The following is a 17,547-nucleotide window of genomic DNA, read 5'->3' as shown; positions in this document are numbered from 1 at the left end:
CCTATGTTAATTTATATTTAATTAAATCCACAGACATCCAGCTCCTGTCCAACCCAAAATGATAATTTGCCTATGAACTGGCAATTAACTGCGACGCTGTATGTTAGCTAACATTAGTGGGCTTGCAAGTGGAAAATAAATAGGCCAATATACGGCAAAAATATACTATTTTAAAAAAGATTGGGAAACAGTTTGTGTATGTGTTTGTGAGATAAAGGCTAATGTCAACTAGCTAACATGCTCACAATGAGAATACCAATATGCTGATATTTGAGTCTTTTCTTATATATCAAAAACAGTTGTTCAAGTTAGATCATCTATATGCTTTTATACAATATTCAAATTTAAAAAAGCATGTTCTTTTATTTTAGACTTGAAGATATCTCAGGAAATTCAATTAGTCGATAACACTTATAATTCAATGCAGTTTATATCCGGAAGTGATTCAGTGTGAAATTACTGGTTCATACACACATTATTACAACATTACAAAGGCAGGAAGAATTTTTTAAAAAGGCAAATTATTTTATTTCCCATGAGACAAATGGATCTGTTCCCTTTCATGAACTATATTTCCTATAAAACAGGAATCACAATAAAAGCAATGCAGATTAATTTGGCTAAATTTCAGGTGAGTGACACATGAAGGAAATTTCTATCTGAGAAATCTTCTTTCTGTTCTGCTGTTGAGGAGCTTCTGCCAAAAGCCTGGGCCGGTACAAGTATGACGGATTAAGTATGGTAACTAAATGATTTGTTGATTGTTGTTTTAAAAAAAAGGACCATTTTCAACGATTTTCTTGATGTAATTTGCATCTTTTCTGTTTCAAACCCACAAGGTTTACAATCACATGTTCACTGTTAAGTCATAGTCAAATCCCTGTTCAGAGTTTTGAGTTTCTGGTTTGAGCGCAGTTGTTGAATTTCAATATTATTCCTTCACTGTCGTCGGTGCAACAAACCTCCTAGCTAGAAAAAGTTGTGAACCAATATGGCTAAATATGAAATCAAGTCTCCACATTTGCTGATGACTGATTGTTCTACATTCCTTCCACGAGGGCTTTCTTTTTCTTCCACAGAGGCTTCTTCTGGACCGCAGCGGTGTTGCTGTAGGTGCTGTCGATGCTGCTGTCGACGCTGCTGGCGACGCTGCTGGCGACGCTGCTGGCTCTCTTCATCTGGTACATCACCTTAGCGGCCTCATCAGAGAGAGTCTGCAGAAGATAAGTCATTACGTAAGTGATGTTCTTCGACACACTGAGTCTCATCTGTGAGGAACTTAGCTTAAAGGTTTTCAGATGTCTGGAATCTCTGGAAGGTTTTTATAAAATACACATAAAATATATTTTAAACAAATTTATTTGAGATTTGTCTAGCTATTTCCTAATGACATCAGTTATTTGGGGAAATTCTGCTCAATAACAGACAAACAAACACTTTTATTATCTTTTCATATTTTCTGTAAATGTAAAATTTCTAAATAAAATTACTTATTTTCCTGCTAAAATAAATTCACCGAACCCTGAAAAACTTCAAATTATTGAATATTAAACGATCAAATGCTGACCTGGGATTCTGTGGTGATGTCATCGCAGATTGTCGTCATGGCGTTCACCCAGTTGCCGTAGATACTCTCCTCCTGTTGGATTGGCCTGTGCTTACTGCGTGGCAGAGAAGAGGAAGTGTGTTACCCTGAACAACACCTTGAATACACACAGGTACCTTATCACACACACTGTGTCAGACCTGCATGTCTGGCCTAAAAGGGAAATTCCAGTATTTTAATTCACATGTTCGGGTGTGTAAATGATTCATACTTTTAACAAAAGGCTGAGCTGGCAGCTGTGACAAGGCTGCAAAATCCTTGTGGGAAACTCTCACCCAACTCGAGTTACGTCCGATAAAAGGGCTTGTTTTTGCCAGTGATAGGCTGAGGTCGTTATTCTTAGTGCTTGACGACATCACAGATCTTGAACGCTCCGTTTTAGCTACAGAGTTACACATCTAAAGTCCTTGTCTTGCACTGTTATTAGGTTTCATTGGCCCTCAGGACGAGTCAAAGTGAAGTCAGAGGTCAGAGAGTCGTACCTGATTTGGTCCACCAGGTCTTGCTGGGCTTTTAGTTGCCTCTGTGCCTCCTGCACTCGACCCTCCATGGTTAAACTGGCACAGAGTTGAGCGCAGTGAACGCCGAGAACCGCCATGTTGAGGCTACCAGTTGAAATCCGACTTCGGGCGGCGGAAATAAGAAAAAGATGGATAAATGACCAATGACATTTTTTGATACTCTTCTCTACGGTTACAATCAAGCCAATACCACAAAAGTCTAGTATTCAGTGTTTACCTGCTGGTAGCAACTGGCCGCTGTTCGGTGATGATGCGAGTGACTTTTTGTTGGTCTCTGGTCTTGAAGCTCAGCTGAAGTTGGAATGGAAGTGTGTCCCTCTTGAGAAAAACTATCACACACATCGACAGACATTATATGTTTGGATAACAGTTTGTTACATACAGTTATAATTTAACGCTGGCTTTTGATTCCTCTTAAAGTATCTATACCGAATTTAGTTTATTAAATATGTCCAATTCTTTCTATCGTCATGTGCTAACAGGACTCACTGCTGAGTGTGAGTCCCCGCAATGTCAGTGGACTAGAAAGTCATGGTCCTCATAATGTCAGTGGGCTGCCAGGTCAGAGTCCCCACAATGTATGTAAACTAACTCGCAGAATAAGGCAAAGCTGACTTTGTAAGTATAATAACACCTGTCTTACCGCCCATAAACTCTGGTTTTACAGCAAACTGAATGGAGAGCTCCAGCCCTTTGGTCACGTTCCCTATCTCTCTCACCAGTTTGTGATTGTTTTCATCCTCATAAGGAAAATACCTGTGGAGAAAACGAGAGAAGAGGATTTAAATTCACCCTAAAAGAACTAATGCATAGATAAGAGCTACATGTACGATACAGAAAGGAAGAAATTCAGTATTTTGGCATGTTTATCTTGAATATTAGCCATGTTCAGGGACTGCTGAAGTGTTAGCACCAGTGTGTGGTGTCTATGTCTTTGTGATTGGTGTGTCAAGTCACCACTCACACTCCATCAGGAGCGAGCAGGGTTGCCGTGACTCCCGTAGCTAGCACATTGTCCATGGAGGCTAACTGGATCTCTGTTGCGACGGTACCAATGCTGACCATGTTCACCTGTGACAAGAGAGGGAACAGTCAAGTTTCTGTATTCATAACATTTACAAACATACTTTGATCCTGCTCATAAATACACTCTGAAAGAAACATAATCTAACATTGAAACGTCTGAAACGTCTCACCCGTCCCCCGGTAGTGTCTGCAAGTCTTCCAACGTCAGCCAAGGAACAATCTGTCCCCTCAAAAGTCATGACTGATATAATGACTCTGGGAGAAGACAACAAAGAAAGTACTTTTACTTTGATTACAAGACATGAATGGCCATCATGACAACTGTGTGTTTGTGCATCCTCACCCGCTCCCCACAGCCTGTTGAGCCAGTTGTTGGTAGAAATAAGGCGTCAGAGAAGACGACAGAGACGAAGTTTCCTCCATCGTACCCAGTCCGATGTTGGCTCGGCCGTCAGTGCACAAAATCACCTGCAGAACGCAGAAGATCAGGAACGTCATCGCCCACAAAGACTCACAAATGTGACAAAATAAACCTTTTAGACGCGCTCACCTTTGACCCGGGGTACCTTGACGCCATCGCCACCGAGGCTAACGCCGCAGGACCGAGACTGGTCGCCCCGTGCTCCTTGAGGCTGATCATACAGCGACGTCAAAAACAAAAGATTACATTTCTGCACCACAAGGATTGTTTTTTAACGCACAACGAGAACTGAAACACAAACACACACACTCCATCATCACTTACTCTTTGACCCTACGTACGAGCTGCTGGTGGGTCTCGGCGATGCAGTGTGGGATGCTGTACGCCACGCTCTGCTGCCATATATGGTCGTAGTCGACCAACGCCCAGTCCCTGAGAGTGAGAGGCGTACTGGTGCCGTCACCGTATATTACGACCTGTGGGCAACAAGTGCAAGTAGGTTAAATGGTTGATGTGTTTTTAAATGTGGCACCATTCATATTTAACTTCACACCACTTCCGACATCTGCTGTCTTAAACCACTGTGTGATCATTCATTCAAGCAAACAGGAAGTCTAACCTAATTTCATCCCACGATGTTTTATGATTCCTCTGTCGTTTTATTTTAATTTGTAGTGTTAGTATCTTCTCTTTTGAAGCACTTTGTAACCCAGTTTAGTAAAGTGCTGTACAAAAATAATAATGCTGATTTAAATCTACATTTGCAGATATTTCCGTTGTGAAAGTCTGTCAACTTAAAAACACCTCTAAACTTCTCATACAATATTTAACTGTGACTTTATGAGCTGTGGAAGACAAAAGTGGCGAGTAGTTCAACTAAAAAGTTATTTTCCCTTCAGACTACTTCATTTTCAGAGGCCTGAAGACGTAAAATAATCTTTTATTTCCAAAGAAAAGAGAAAAGAAAACATCATTTTGTTTGAAAGAAGGATTTTTGTTTTCCTCTAACATCCCTTGAATCATCCTGTGACACAATTATTACCTGTAATTCAATTAAGTAAAATTATACAGATGAAAAGAAAATAGCTTGCAAGCATTAATTAATAACTTAATTGAAAATGGAGAGAATAATTACTCTCCTACCTCATCGTTGAACGTGACCAGTGCCACTCTCCTGAGGGGCGTCTGCTGCAGGAGGGTCGATAGCGCCCTCTGGAGGGCGTCCTGGATCCCCTGAGAGAAACAAAATATGTGTTTTAATATCAACACATGTCCACCATGTTTATTACATAAACACCTAATCAGAAACTCACCTCCAGTCTGGATATGTACGTCTGAGATCCACTGCTTGATGTGACCTGAAGTGAGGCGAACATGTTAGGAAGAAGAAGAAGGAGAAGAAGAAGAAGAAGAAGAAGGATGATCTGAGTACATCTTCTGAACACTCACCTCTGTGGTGACGCTCATGCTGCCAGAAATGTCCACACAGAACACCACCAGCGTGTCCTCCAGGTTCTGGTAGTCGTCGTCGCTGTGACTGGGCAGGTAAAGGTCGTCGGTGTGAACACCTGCACGCTGGCCGACACAAACTCTCTGCACGCCGTCGTTCACACTGTTCTCACATCCGCAGAACTCACACAGCCACACCTGAACCAGAGGAAGGGAAGAGGGAGGTATTTTATTGTTTTAATTACATTTATGTTACATCTAAGTGTGAAGGGAAAATGCATCACTCAAAATAAACAATAAAAGACAGTGAAAAGCAAAACTAGGCAACTACATGAGTGTGGCGGACTGAAACTGAAATAAGTAAATGGCTCAATAAATAATTAATATGCCATTTAATGCACCAAACATAATATTGATAGTAAATATAGGCATTAATTAAGCGAATATGTTTTTGGAAATAAACAGGGAGAAAAAGCAAATGGAAATAATACAGAGATAAAAATGTAAGTAAATGAAAAACATGTAAAAATTAACGAATAAATAAATAAAACAAAATTAAATGGGAAAGTTAACATTACAAAGGTAAATTAAAGCAGAAATATCAACTTATGTCACGTTTAATAAATTATTTAATGCCTATATTTATTTTTAATTTTATTTTTGAAACATTTAGAGACATATTAGTGTATTTATTGAGCCATTTAGTTATTTATTTTTGATTTTGGCAGTTTCAATCCTCCATAAATGACTGCAGAGAAGAAAAGGTGAAATAAATAAAAATGCGTCACTCTGACAAAAAACTGTTAAAAGAAAGCAACAAACAAAAAAGACACATTAACAAAAACTAGACAACTACATGACTAAGCACAGACACTGCAATCAAAAACAAAGAAATAATTAAGTCAATAAATGGCTCAATAAATAAATCAATATGTAGTTAAATGCAGCAAAAATAATATAAAAAAAACACAATACAGAAATATACATGTTTTAATTAAATAGCGAGGAAATTCAAATGGAAAATAATATAGAAATAAATAAAGAAATAAAAATATAAATCAATTTAAAAGTCTAATAAAACAAAAATGAAAACCGAAAATTCATTGGAAAGTATATAAATAAGGAATTAATACAAAGTTAAATAAATACAAAAGCAAATTAAAGCAAAAATATCAACTTATGTCACATTTTATAAATTATTTAAAGCCTACGTTTGTTATTTTTGGAACATTCAATCACATATAAATGTATTTATTTATTTTTCATGTTGTCAGTGTCAGTCCTCCGTACGTGAGCAGGTGAAATAAATTACTCACGTTCTGCTGCAAAGAGCTCAGACAAGACAAGGCTGCTCTACATTTCCCACAAATCACTGGGCTCTGGAAAGTCTCCAGGCCTGAGGCTGCAGGCAGACGGAGAAAAAATAAAAAGAGGTATGAAATACCAAACAATCAAACAGGTATGTGTGTGTGTGTGTGCGTGTTTGTGCGTCTGACCTTGGCTGATGTCGACGAGTTTCCCGATACCGAGTAAGACGACGTTGACGTTGGCTTCCAGCTTAGTTTCACCTTCCTGCTTGTCAACTGATTAAACAGCACAAAGGAATGAAGAAGGCAAACAGCAAACATCACTCTGAAACACTCGTGATTTACTTTGAAGGAGTCTGAGAGCAAACAGGACTCACGTCTGGGCGGGACGGGAGGAGGGAAGGAGCGAGGACGAAGATGAGGCTGGGTGCGAGGAAGAGGTACAGGCTGGGTGCGAGGAAGAGGTACAGGCTGGGAGGGAGGGAGAGGAAGAGAAGTAGGCCGAGGTTTTCTGAAACGACGAGGAGGCAGCGGCGGAGCAGCTGAACCTGAGGACAGAAAGAGAAAAGAGGTCAAGTGAAGAAACGTTAACAGAGATACTGAAAATCACAAGAGAAGTCAAACGTATCTGCTTTAACGTAGGCTGCAAACTTTAGCATGCCCGGCTAGCTACCTCACATCCTTCTACAGTGATAACCATGACCTCCAACCCCATCCAGCCTTTCGATAAGTGACATTTAGTGGCGTTACAAGTTATATACTACAGCACATGTTCTGTTTTGGATGCTTTCTTGATTCAAGCTAACGTTAGCAGCTCTTTCCCGCCCTTTTTTGGAGTGAATCCCAGCCAACGGCCTATTTTTAACGTTGTCAACTAAAATTCTCACATATTGCCCCTTTAACATTTTGAATTTGGTCGTTCGACTTGTATCAAGGTATTTTATGACTATGATATGTCTACTTTTACCAAGCACGGCAGCTACAGTTAGCAGCGGTTACTGAAACCAGGGGGAGCGCTAGTGTTTACACAACTCGCACAGGAGCTTTGGACCGGGATAGGGCTAGCTGGTTAGCACGCTAACTTCACTAGGTATCTCTGCAACACAATACATAGACACTATAATGTTAAAACTGCTATTTATGCAAAGTCTGGTGATTATTTTAGTTATTTCTTGGAATGTTGTCGACTAAAACTCTCACGTATTGACGCTTTAACATTTTGAATTCAGTCGTTTGACCTGATTTGAGGTATTTTATGACTATGAGACGTCTACTTTTACCTCAGAGAAAGATCAGAGTGCTTCTTTTACTTCTGTATTTCAGCATTTTATCCTCCCACGCCATGTTTTTGTGGTCAGAAACGGCCTCAATCAACATTGTTGTCGCGCTGTTCAACGATCAGATAAGAATTTCATCGACTGATATGAAGTACGGCTTTGTTCTTGAATACTTTAAGATATATATGACCACCACTTCTGTGTGTGGACTTCCCCTCGTTGAAGTGCTATCTGCACATCTTTAAAGTGCTTCTTCAGCTCTCTTGCTTTTGCAAGCAAGCCCACACACAAACACACGCACACACATTACTACTTAATATGCTTTCCTGTTATTTCACTGCAATACTCTTGAGGATGTGAAGGAGTCTCTAGACAGAAAAACAACAGTTTAGATACGTTGACCTTTATGGATGTGGCGTGTTTTTTTTCTGTTTAACCGTCATACTGGTGCTTGAAAGGAGAAACAGCCGTGGATGCTGGGAAAATGAGCTCACGAGGGCAGATTTACGGTGCTAAAAAATTAAAGATCAAGCAGAGGTCTTCTACGTTTTGGCTGATAGAGACGGTGCATGTTCAGCGGGCCTACGACAACGTGTAGAGCAGCCTGTCGTGCCACATATAAAGAAGTTGGCTGCAGTTGTAACATGACAAGTGTTAGTGAGTGTTTCCGGTGGTTTCTGAGGTGGAGGGTATATTTTTTTATCAGAGTCGCTCGCTCGATAAGATATAAAACAATCCTGCGTGGCTCACAAGAATGTCTGAATGTCAAATAACTGGTACATATGTTTCAATAATAGAAGTTATATAATAATAATATAGTGATTTAGTTTAAGGTGCATGAGGGATCATGGGTAGACTATCATCAGTGTTTTGTTTTACGAATTCATGCGTTGAATTCGTAAAACAAAACTTTGTTTAAAAATGTTAACGTGTGTTTTTAGACACATTTAATTCTGTTGAAAAATAAGAAACTTTCAAAATATTATTAAACAGTAATTTAGTGGCACCCCGGGGACCATCTCAGGGTGAACACGAAGCAGAAAGACTGAAATAAACGGCACAAATAATCAAATTACTAATTAAACTATTAACAAGGTAACATGACATCGCTACCATTTTATGCAAGTAAGGAAAAAGTATAGAGTTTCACAATAAAAGCATTAAATATCAAACAATCTGGACTGTAAAAACGCGCGAGCACCAAAATAAAACTGAACAAAACAGAAATACATTTTAAAAAACTTAAATCTATGAACTCACCTTCTCCATCAGGCGTCCAGTTACACACAACATGGCTGCAGGCAAACTCCATCTGAGACAAAGAAAGAAAAACAGTTGTGACTTTTTAACTTCCCTAAACGGAGACAAAAACGAAAGAAATTTGAATTTTCGGATGCAGAAATCAGACGGATCAGCAGTGAGACAACAGCAGATCAGCTTCCTGGTATTGTGGATGTATGTTCGTCATGGCAACCGAGGCCTTGATCAGCTTATTTTTCTAGTTAACAGGTGGGTGAGTAAAACCATGACAGCAGTCGCTTCCTGTTTGAACTGTGAGAGAACAGCACGGTAAATAAAAGGCCTGGTATAGTGAGAATACAGGGTGTATTTAATCTTTATAACATGTATAGATATGTGTATATATGTATGTATATATTAGTTTGAGCTGATAACTGTGCAGGAAGTAGAAGGATTTACTGCAAGAAAATCTGAACTGACACAGAAATGTTTATATATTTTTAAACCAGATAATTTAAGTTTTGTTTTTTCTTTTAAAGTTTGTGACACAACAGGAAGCAAAAACAATCATTAGTTGTTTTAGGGAGCAAACCTCCGACTGCGTCGTATGTCTCAAACCACGAGGTCTGCAACGACGCTGACAAATAAACAACATATAAATAAACGAATAGGGTTCATGCACGCCAAGTTCAATATATTTATATATATATATATATATATATACTGATATATGGACCAGATGATCTACGGCAGCTACAGTTAGCAGCAGTTACTGAAACCAGGGGGAGTGCTAGTGTTTACACCGCTTGCACAGGAGCTTTGGACCGGGATAGGGCTAGCTGGTTAGCATGCTAACTTCACTGGGTATCTCTGCAACACAATAAATGTTAAAACTGCTATTTATGCAAAGTCTGTTGATTATTTTAGTCATTTTTTTGGATGTTGACAACTAAAATTCTCACATATTGCCCCTTTATCATTGTGAATTCAGTGGTTTGACCTGTATTGAGGTGTTTTATGACTATGATATGTGTAATTTTACCTCAGCGACAGATCAGAGTGCTTCTTTCACTTCTCCATTTAAGCACTTTAACCTCCCACGCCATGTTTTTGTGGTCAGAAACGGCCTCAATCAGCATTGTTGTCGCACTGTTCAGTGATCACATTAGAATTTGGTCGACTGATATGAAGTACGGCTTCCTTCTTGAATAATTAAGATATATATATGACCACCTTTTTCTGTGTGTGGACTTCCCCTTGTTGAAGGGCTATATGTAAGTCTTCTCAGTGCCTCTTCGTCTCTTGCTGTAACTCCGGTGATACACTGACCCATAACTGTTTGGACTAATTTTTAGAAGGGTAGCAAACGGCTGACCGTGGATATTTTAAAGGACACCTATTATTTATTTCCAGGCTTTTTTCGTGCTGTCAGAAGTGGGTGATTTTTTAAGGCGACGCCGACATTTTCTGGGTTTTTGTGGCGCCCACTTCACCGGAAGTCGGCCCATCTCGATCTGTGATCGCTGCGACAAAAAAAAAAGGTATCTTAACACAAACTGTGATGTTTTCTTCATCCTAACCAAGTGTTTTTGTGTGTTGACCTAAGAGAGAAATAGAAAATTGAGCCTAAACAAAGAAACATACTTGACTAACATTTATTTTCTGGTGACTGGGTTTTCTATACTCAAGCACTTTTCAATTACTTATTAACTAAACCTATTAAATCTGTTCGACATCAAAGCCGAATATAAACTGTACCCAATAGTTATGTACACTCCTTATTGTGCTTCTTATGGATTGAAATTACTAACTTTTTCAACAGATATCTGCTTTTTCCAAAGGTTTCTGGTCATTGAAGTTCTGACAATGCATTATATAATCAACAGTTTTACTAAATTACATTTTAACCACGTCTGTTGCTTCGATGGTTCAGATATCTGATTCTAAAGAGCACATTTCTGACACTTTAAACAACTTTAGCAGCTGAAAACATAAAACAAGACGTCAGGAAACTGGTGTGTTTATTGGCAGCTCACCAGGCAGGTTCACTGATCACTAATCAGTCTTAAACAAATAAAACACACATGATTCTCTTCATATCTCAGCACGGCAGTGAGGATATCTGATAAACACACAGACACACATTTAAAAACAAGAAAGCAAGTTACCTTTGCTGGTGTCTGCGTACAGCAGAGCTGCTTAAACTGAAAGCAAGTGTCTGAGCCGCGGCAGGATTGTGATATGTGTGATATGCGTGTGTGGGCGTGTTCAAAGTCTAACCAGCAGCGCTTTGCTCGTCAGGAAGTCGGCGTACGGCTTCAAGTAGTTTGGTCGAGAGAAATGAAAGTTAAGAGGAAGAGATAAAAGAAAGAGCTGAAAGAATGAAGAACAAGATTGTGATCACGTCAAAACCAAAGACAGGAAAACCCACGAAAATGATGTCTGATGGAGCTTTTACCTCTTGAGTCGAGTGTATATTTGCATTTGTCTCATTGTGTATGCAGTAAAACCACACATGGAGATATTATATACTGCATAAGTGTTATTTTATTAGTCAGAATCAACACTGTGATATCACTAAAGTGCATGTTAATCAATGTACAGCATTTCTTACAGAGTGGAGGGTGAAAGAGACATGATATGAATATATTTATGATCTGTCTTCAAGAGGAGGAGACAACAAACCTTCAACACAAAGGCTGCTTAGTTGTTTGAAAGTCTCAAGTTGGATTATGGGAAATGTAGGATTTTGTGTTTTGTGCCTCTGCTGCTTCAATTTTGACCATTTTCTTTTAAAAATGAGTCTTTCGCAGGACGCTGAACAGTCGGAGTACTCCTTTAATTAGAAAACTCACTGGAGATGTGTTCAGCCCTTTGATTTTTTAACATACAATATACACTGTACCTAATGTCTAGCTGTTCCCATGTAGTGTTACCTGAATCACACAGTGTTACCTGTGGAAATCTAGTTGTTAGCATCTTTAACCAGCACGACTCTGTGTTTATTCTCTGCTGTCTTCATTAGTAGTAACGAGGAATGTTCATATCACGATTCAAGTGAAACTAAATAACCATCAGATCAATAAGTCATTGCTAAACTTTCACATTATCTTTGAGCTTGTTAATCACATTTAAAGGACCACTACACTGTTTTTTCCCTTGTTTTTGACCATTTTCTTTAAATCTTCCATTCTTCCAAAGCATATCATCAGATTTTATTTCCTTTAGACCCCCGATTTCACAGTTTCTGTTCATTTACTACACTGGATCTCATGTGGCGCCACAGCACCCCTTCATCAACACCACCCATCACGTCTAAATGAGTCCATCAAGTACTGCAAAAACTTGAAATGTGCTTCTAAGAGTTGTGTCGCTCTGGTCATTAGTCTGGTGATAGTTATAATGATTGCTGGATTACTTCTGCCCCTCCAGGGACTCCAGCACGGCTCTAAAGATGGCGGCCACGGCCACGGCGCCGGGGTCGGGCAGGGTGACCCGCTCAGCTGCGATGTAGCTGGCTCGCCCCGCCTTCGCTGTGAGGTTACGGGTCGACTCCGCCCCCAATGCCGCTTTCTGGGATGATGCAAAAAATCAGAGTTAGAGGAATGTATGATGACGAGCTGCAGGTCAGCGTTAGAATAAAAAATGTGTTAATGTACCTGAACAGCAGCTTGTAGAACAGCCATCTCTCCACCAGGTGGTGCTGTGGTCAGCGTCATCAGCTCATCCACCGCAGGACACAAAGCATCCAACTAGACAGGAAGTGAAACATAAACAGAGCTTGTTTAATGAACATTTTACAGCTGGTGACATTGTGAATTAAACAGGAAATAGTTTAAGTTGCACTATGTAACCTTTTCAATGTCAGTTTGGTTTTATAGTCCAGTATTGTTGTAGGATTTCTACATGGGCAACGTGCCTGTTCTGCTATTCCTCGTATCAAGACCTCTGTCCCTATTTAAAGGCCCATAAAGAGTTGCAGTGTCCCTTTAAAATAGAAAATAAGCATGAAAAGTAGCAGAGAAACGATAATAAAAACTCTCTGACCATTGTTCTGTCTCCAGGGTCGGCGCCGCCGTATCTGAAAGACAGTTGACGTTGCAGAATGTTTATATTCATCTCAACTATTTCTGAACTTTTTTTTTCAGCCATCCAAAAATAAACACCTCCTCATGGCCTGTGTCCCAGCATGCATTGCGCTCGCCCATGCCGCAGCGTTGCTCCGCCCCTCGGTCACATGACCCGCCGCTGCAGTCAGGAACAAACTGTACAACTGAAAACACACGAGGAGATGAGCGCGGGGCAAAGAAAGTGTAGATTACGACAACATTTGAGGAAACCTACCGCTCCCGAAGACCCGCCCATCTTCTCCTGCACCAATCCAGCGAGGACTGATAACAGTTTCCCGGGGCAACCAGGCACCACATGATCCCTGAGCCACACCTGGATGGCTGAATGAGCATTTTCACATTAAAAAGCGTGATAAGGAGAAACTTCATCATGTTGATGTTGATGCTACAACTGTTACTGACCTTTAGCAGCCTGTGCATGAGTGTTCCCGCAGTCTCCGTCCCCGGCTGCACGGTCCAGAGAGTTCAGTTCCTCCTGCTTTTCCAACAAAGTGGAGCAAATTCTCTCCAACGCTTTACGCATCGCAGGACTCAGAGCGCCTGGAAGAAACCACGAGCCGACACACTCGAGTCATTAAAAACTATAGCAAGAACTGCACACTGTGGGTAACCATGGAAACTAACCCTCAGGGTGCTGGACGTCCTGAGGCCGCGTGCTCGCGGCTTGAGGGTCCGTCATGTAGCTGCGTCCGCTTACACACACACTGCTGAGGTTCGGCCAGGCGGGGGCGCTGGTCTTAGCGTCTGTTTGGGATAAAGGATGTTAAATATCTTTGATGTGGAACTACTCCTTTAAGAACGGGGTTAGTATTGATGTGTAACGTCTGTACAGGCTCACCAAACAGTCTCAGTGTTTCCTGGCCGGCCTTCATCAGAGTCAGCGACACTCCCGCCATCTCCAGCGATGTCATGAACGACCCGGACATCACCCTGGCAACCGCCACACCACGACCCTCTGTAACAGTAAAACCCGACAATTTCATTCTGCTGGATCCTCAGAGATTTAGCATCAAAAAGACTTAGTATTATATCTTTTATTTGTTAGTATTTAGTTTGTCAGACAAGCAAATGAGTCCATAGTTACCCAGACACAAGATGGCCGCTCTAGTAACCACAGCCATCTCCAGACACGACAGAGCTCCGAGGTTGTTCACACACACGACCACATCGTCTCCTGTGGAGAAGACGCACTCTGAGTTCAAATACAAAATGGCTGCAGACTTTTTAAACGTTAAACACATTAAACTCAGAGGACCTGACTTCAGAGGCAGATGTGATTGGCTGTCAGGGTTGGTCATGTGATCGATCATGGTCTTCACCACCTCATCTGCAGAGGCCACCTGATAAATAGGAAGATAAAAATAAAAATAAGACGAATAAATGAAAATATAAAGAGAAAAAGGATCATCAGAGAGTTATTCAGGCTGGTTGTGGCTCGATCTGAATCACCTTTGACCTTTTGATTCCAGGTTCACCGTGGATTCCTGAAGAAGATGGAAAACACCAGTCAGCATTTACAATTTTGCACAACTCCACCTGTTCTCCTCCTCCTCCTCCCACTTCTTCATCGTCCCTCACCCAGTCCCAGCTCCATGTCTCCTGGCGGCAGCTCAAAAGAAGGCAGGCAGCCTGGGACGCTGCAGGGAGACAGACTCACCCCCAGTGTACCTGCAACACACACACCAACAAGATTCATGGAGGAATAACATCTCCGGATTTTTCTACTGAGGCTCGAGAACATAAACGGACTCACCGATCCCCTTCAACACCTCGGTCACCTTGGAAACAATCTGGTCCAATGGGCAGCCTTCTTCTGCCAAGGCCCCTGCCAGCTGACAGAAGGTGTGAGCAGATACTTTAGCATCTTAGTCTAAATAATACTCATTGAAACTGTTGTTGTTTACCTTGTGTATGAAGACGGTGCCACACAGGCCCCTCCTCCCGGCCTTGCTGGGTTGGTCGAAGGCGCAGTCCTCTGCGACTATCACCATGTCGACAGCGACGCCGTGGTTACGGGCCTGCTCTGCGGCCAGTCCGAAGTTGAGGCGGTCGCCGGTGTAGTTCTTCACGATGAGAAGCACCCCGGAGGCTCCTGTGGAGGGAGGAGGGACGTTTCTCTTTGATTAATCGTCATAAATATACATTTTTTTAAACCATGAGACCCCCTAATCGTACCTTACATGGCTTTGGTGAATAATTTTGGTGCACATTACCTGCATTGTGCAAGGAGAGAATAGCAGCCAGGATGCTTGCAGGAGGTGGAGACGCAAACACTCCACCTGCTACAGCTGCTGACAGCATACCCGCCCCAACATAACCTGCAGACACACGACGACACACGAGAAATAAGAGCTGGGATGCTCAGAGACAGCCTGCGTTGCATTTTATTGAAGTGTAAGGTCGTACCTCCGTGTGCCGGCTCGTGTCCGGACCCCCCTCCGGACAGCAGGGCCACTTTGCCCTTCAGGCTGTCCAGGTCGGACCGGAGCACGACCCGGTGGCCCTTCAGCAGAGAGAGGCCCCCGCTGGCCCTCGCGAGGCCGCAGAGAGCCTCGTCCACACAGCTGTCGGCCGAGTTTATCAACTTCTTCTTTGGCTGAGAGAGACAGAAATAAAAGAGGTAAATACAAAATGTAACAAAAAATCGATTAAAATGATCAAAGTAACTAAAAAGTAGTGTAATAAGGAATGTATTACTCTACGCAGACTTATATTTTAACATAATATACTACTTTACAATGAAGGTAACTAGTAGTGTACAAGTATATGTAATATATTGCATTTTTAAAGTAAAACTGTACATAAATATACACAAACAAACACAAGGTTAAATCAAAGTTTACACAAGCTGCTCAATAAAGTTTAGTATATAGTATAAAACAGTATAAAACAGTATAAAACAGTATAAACAGTATTAAAAGCTGGACTAACAGCCTCTTCAGGTGTGTTATCACTGCAGGAGCTGGACTCTGATCTGTCACTGTGCTCATGCTAACTCCAGCATGCTAACAAACACTGCTTCATTCAGCACGAACACACACTAACACACACTAACACACACTCAGACGGACTCACAGCTGAGTGCAGCTCATCACTAATGTCTCATTAAGTCTTTCATTATTAACTGTTACCTCCATTTGGACTTCTCTCGGTTCTGTTCACTTCCGACAGCAGGTTGAACCAGAAGAGCTAATGAAGCTGGAAACAGCGAGAGCGACACCGGATGTACCGTGAGGTCGCCTCCAAAATAAAAGCGGATGATTTGATTTCATTTTAAAAGTCACACTTGAGAAAACGTTTTTATGGCATTATTTATGGCAATAAATGTACTTACATACAAGTTAATTATATTTATATATTTATGTATGTATCTACTATATACTATGGGTCGAAAGATTATTGGATCCAATATTCAGCATTTTTCTGAATATCATAATCAATATTTATTTTTAACTATTTGCTGATAAAATAAATAAATCAAAAATGTGTTGCTTTGGCTCTGATATTCTGTCTTTGCTTACTGTCTAGTGAGTTTGAGCGTGGATGTAAAACTAAAGCGCCCGTCGTAAATAACAAAAAAATCACCATTAGTAAAAAATAACAATAGAATAATAAAAATATATTTTATTTATAGAGCACATCCCATGGTGCTCAAACCATCTTTACATGATATAGAAGGAAAACGACACGCTGAAAACGTAAAACTACAGCAATCACAGATTTAAAGTGAGTAGCATGGTTTTTATTTTGAAAAGTCGAGCGGAAGTCTTGCATCATAGCAGATGTTAGTGTGAGAGCTTCACTGACTTCAGTCACTCCCACTTATTGTTTCCTGTCAGATCAAGTTGGAGATTTCTAAAACTACTAGGAGCTCATTGACACTGTGAACTCAGACTAATAAAATAAGTAATAAAATAATGTTTGAAGGGAACATAACATGACACATTATGTTTTTAGAAGAAAAAACTACTGTCTGCACTGCACAGTCAGTGAGAAACTACTGGAATAATCATCTTTATGTACTTTTTAAAAGTTCCAGACAGTAAAAATCTCCCACAAAAATATTCGAGTAAAAGCAAAGTAAAATTATATTAAATGTACTGAAGTAAAACTGGTTTTAAATATGAAAAACATAAAAGTGATGTGTTAAATCAAATATAATATGTGAATGTTATTATAAATATTGTAATTTTGGTGTTAAATTAATTTAACTAACTTTATTTATTCATTTAGTTTCACTTGTTGCATCCAAACATTATAAAATTAAACATAACATTGTTAAAGTGTCAATTAAACTTTACTGTCCCGCTCCAGACAGACTCCGCTCGCCCGGGCCGCTCTGTGAACACATCGAACCAACCCTCCTCTTCCTCCTGCATGACGCACGGAGCCCAGCAGCCAGTCCCGCTCGGCTCGGCTCAGCTCGGCTCAGCTCGGACCCGTCCAGAGCAACATGCAGGATGGCGAGTGTGGAGACAGCCGCCGAACACGAGCGTATCCTGCGGGAGATCGAGAGCACAGACACCAACTGCATCGGGCCGACCCTCCGGTGAGTACACCTCCGCGGGCGG

General features: G+C 40.9%; 3 protein-coding genes across 7 annotated transcripts in view; 1 reads left to right on the top strand and 2 right to left on the bottom strand.

Annotated features, from left to right (window-relative positions):
• Nucleotides 1-372: 372 nt before the first annotated feature.
• LOC311251870 (circularly permutated Ras protein 1) lies at nucleotides 373-11,825 on the bottom strand (the record flags this gene model as incomplete). The annotated part of the gene is made up of 19 exons (XM_084344515.1): nucleotides 373-1,214; nucleotides 1,568-1,661; nucleotides 2,089-2,229; nucleotides 2,345-2,456; nucleotides 2,771-2,883; nucleotides 3,092-3,198; nucleotides 3,324-3,408; nucleotides 3,497-3,621; nucleotides 3,704-3,785; nucleotides 3,899-4,050; nucleotides 4,718-4,807; nucleotides 4,888-4,932; nucleotides 5,024-5,221; nucleotides 6,340-6,425; nucleotides 6,520-6,606; nucleotides 6,708-6,878; nucleotides 8,868-8,919; nucleotides 11,015-11,121; nucleotides 11,783-11,825. 19 exons carry the CDS (start codon nucleotides 11,823-11,825, stop codon nucleotides 1,041-1,043), a joined length of 2,064 nt encoding a protein of 687 aa, XP_084200641.1. The 3' UTR covers nucleotides 373-1,040.
• tkfc (triokinase/FMN cyclase) lies at nucleotides 11,419-17,355 on the bottom strand (the record flags this gene model as incomplete). Of its 3 annotated transcripts, XM_084344337.1 has the most annotated exons (18): nucleotides 11,419-12,419; nucleotides 12,506-12,598; nucleotides 12,894-12,927; nucleotides 13,013-13,119; nucleotides 13,191-13,297; nucleotides 13,379-13,516; nucleotides 13,601-13,720; nucleotides 13,815-13,931; nucleotides 14,061-14,150; nucleotides 14,232-14,316; nucleotides 14,426-14,460; nucleotides 14,555-14,644; nucleotides 14,730-14,808; nucleotides 14,881-15,068; nucleotides 15,190-15,294; nucleotides 15,383-15,572; nucleotides 16,108-16,174; nucleotides 17,278-17,320. In XM_084344337.1, the coding sequence occupies 17 exons, from the start codon at nucleotides 16,111-16,113 to the stop codon at nucleotides 12,261-12,263; spliced, it is 1,743 nt and encodes a 580-aa protein (XP_084200463.1). In that variant the 3' UTR covers nucleotides 11,419-12,260. The 3 variants fall into 3 exon arrangements, with proteins under 3 accessions (XP_084200463.1, XP_084200461.1, XP_084200462.1); XM_084344335.1 differs by lacking the exon at nucleotides 16,108-16,174 and having other exon boundaries at nucleotides 17,278-17,355; XM_084344336.1 differs by lacking the exon at nucleotides 17,278-17,320 and having other exon boundaries at nucleotides 16,108-16,220.
• The window catches only part of exoc6b (exocyst complex component 6B), an 85,558-nt gene continuing 85,356 nt past the window's right edge, over nucleotides 17,346-17,547 (top strand). For all 3 annotated transcript variants that reach the window (XR_014621453.1, XM_084344333.1, XM_084344331.1), the window contains exon 1: nucleotides 17,346-17,525. Coding sequence is in view for 2 of the 3 variants with exons in the window: in XM_084344333.1 (XP_084200459.1) it covers nucleotides 17,437-17,525 (89 nt within the window). In the remaining variant the exon portion in view is untranslated. The remainder of the gene's footprint in view (nucleotides 17,526-17,547) is intronic.

The sequence above is a fragment of the Pagrus pagrus genome, assembly GCF_965226575.1.
Source record: "Pagrus pagrus genome assembly, chromosome: 22".
In the NCBI taxonomy this organism is placed as follows: Eukaryota; Metazoa; Chordata; class Actinopteri; order Spariformes; family Sparidae; genus Pagrus; species Pagrus pagrus.
This window is presented reverse-complemented; position numbering and strand designations above follow the sequence as displayed.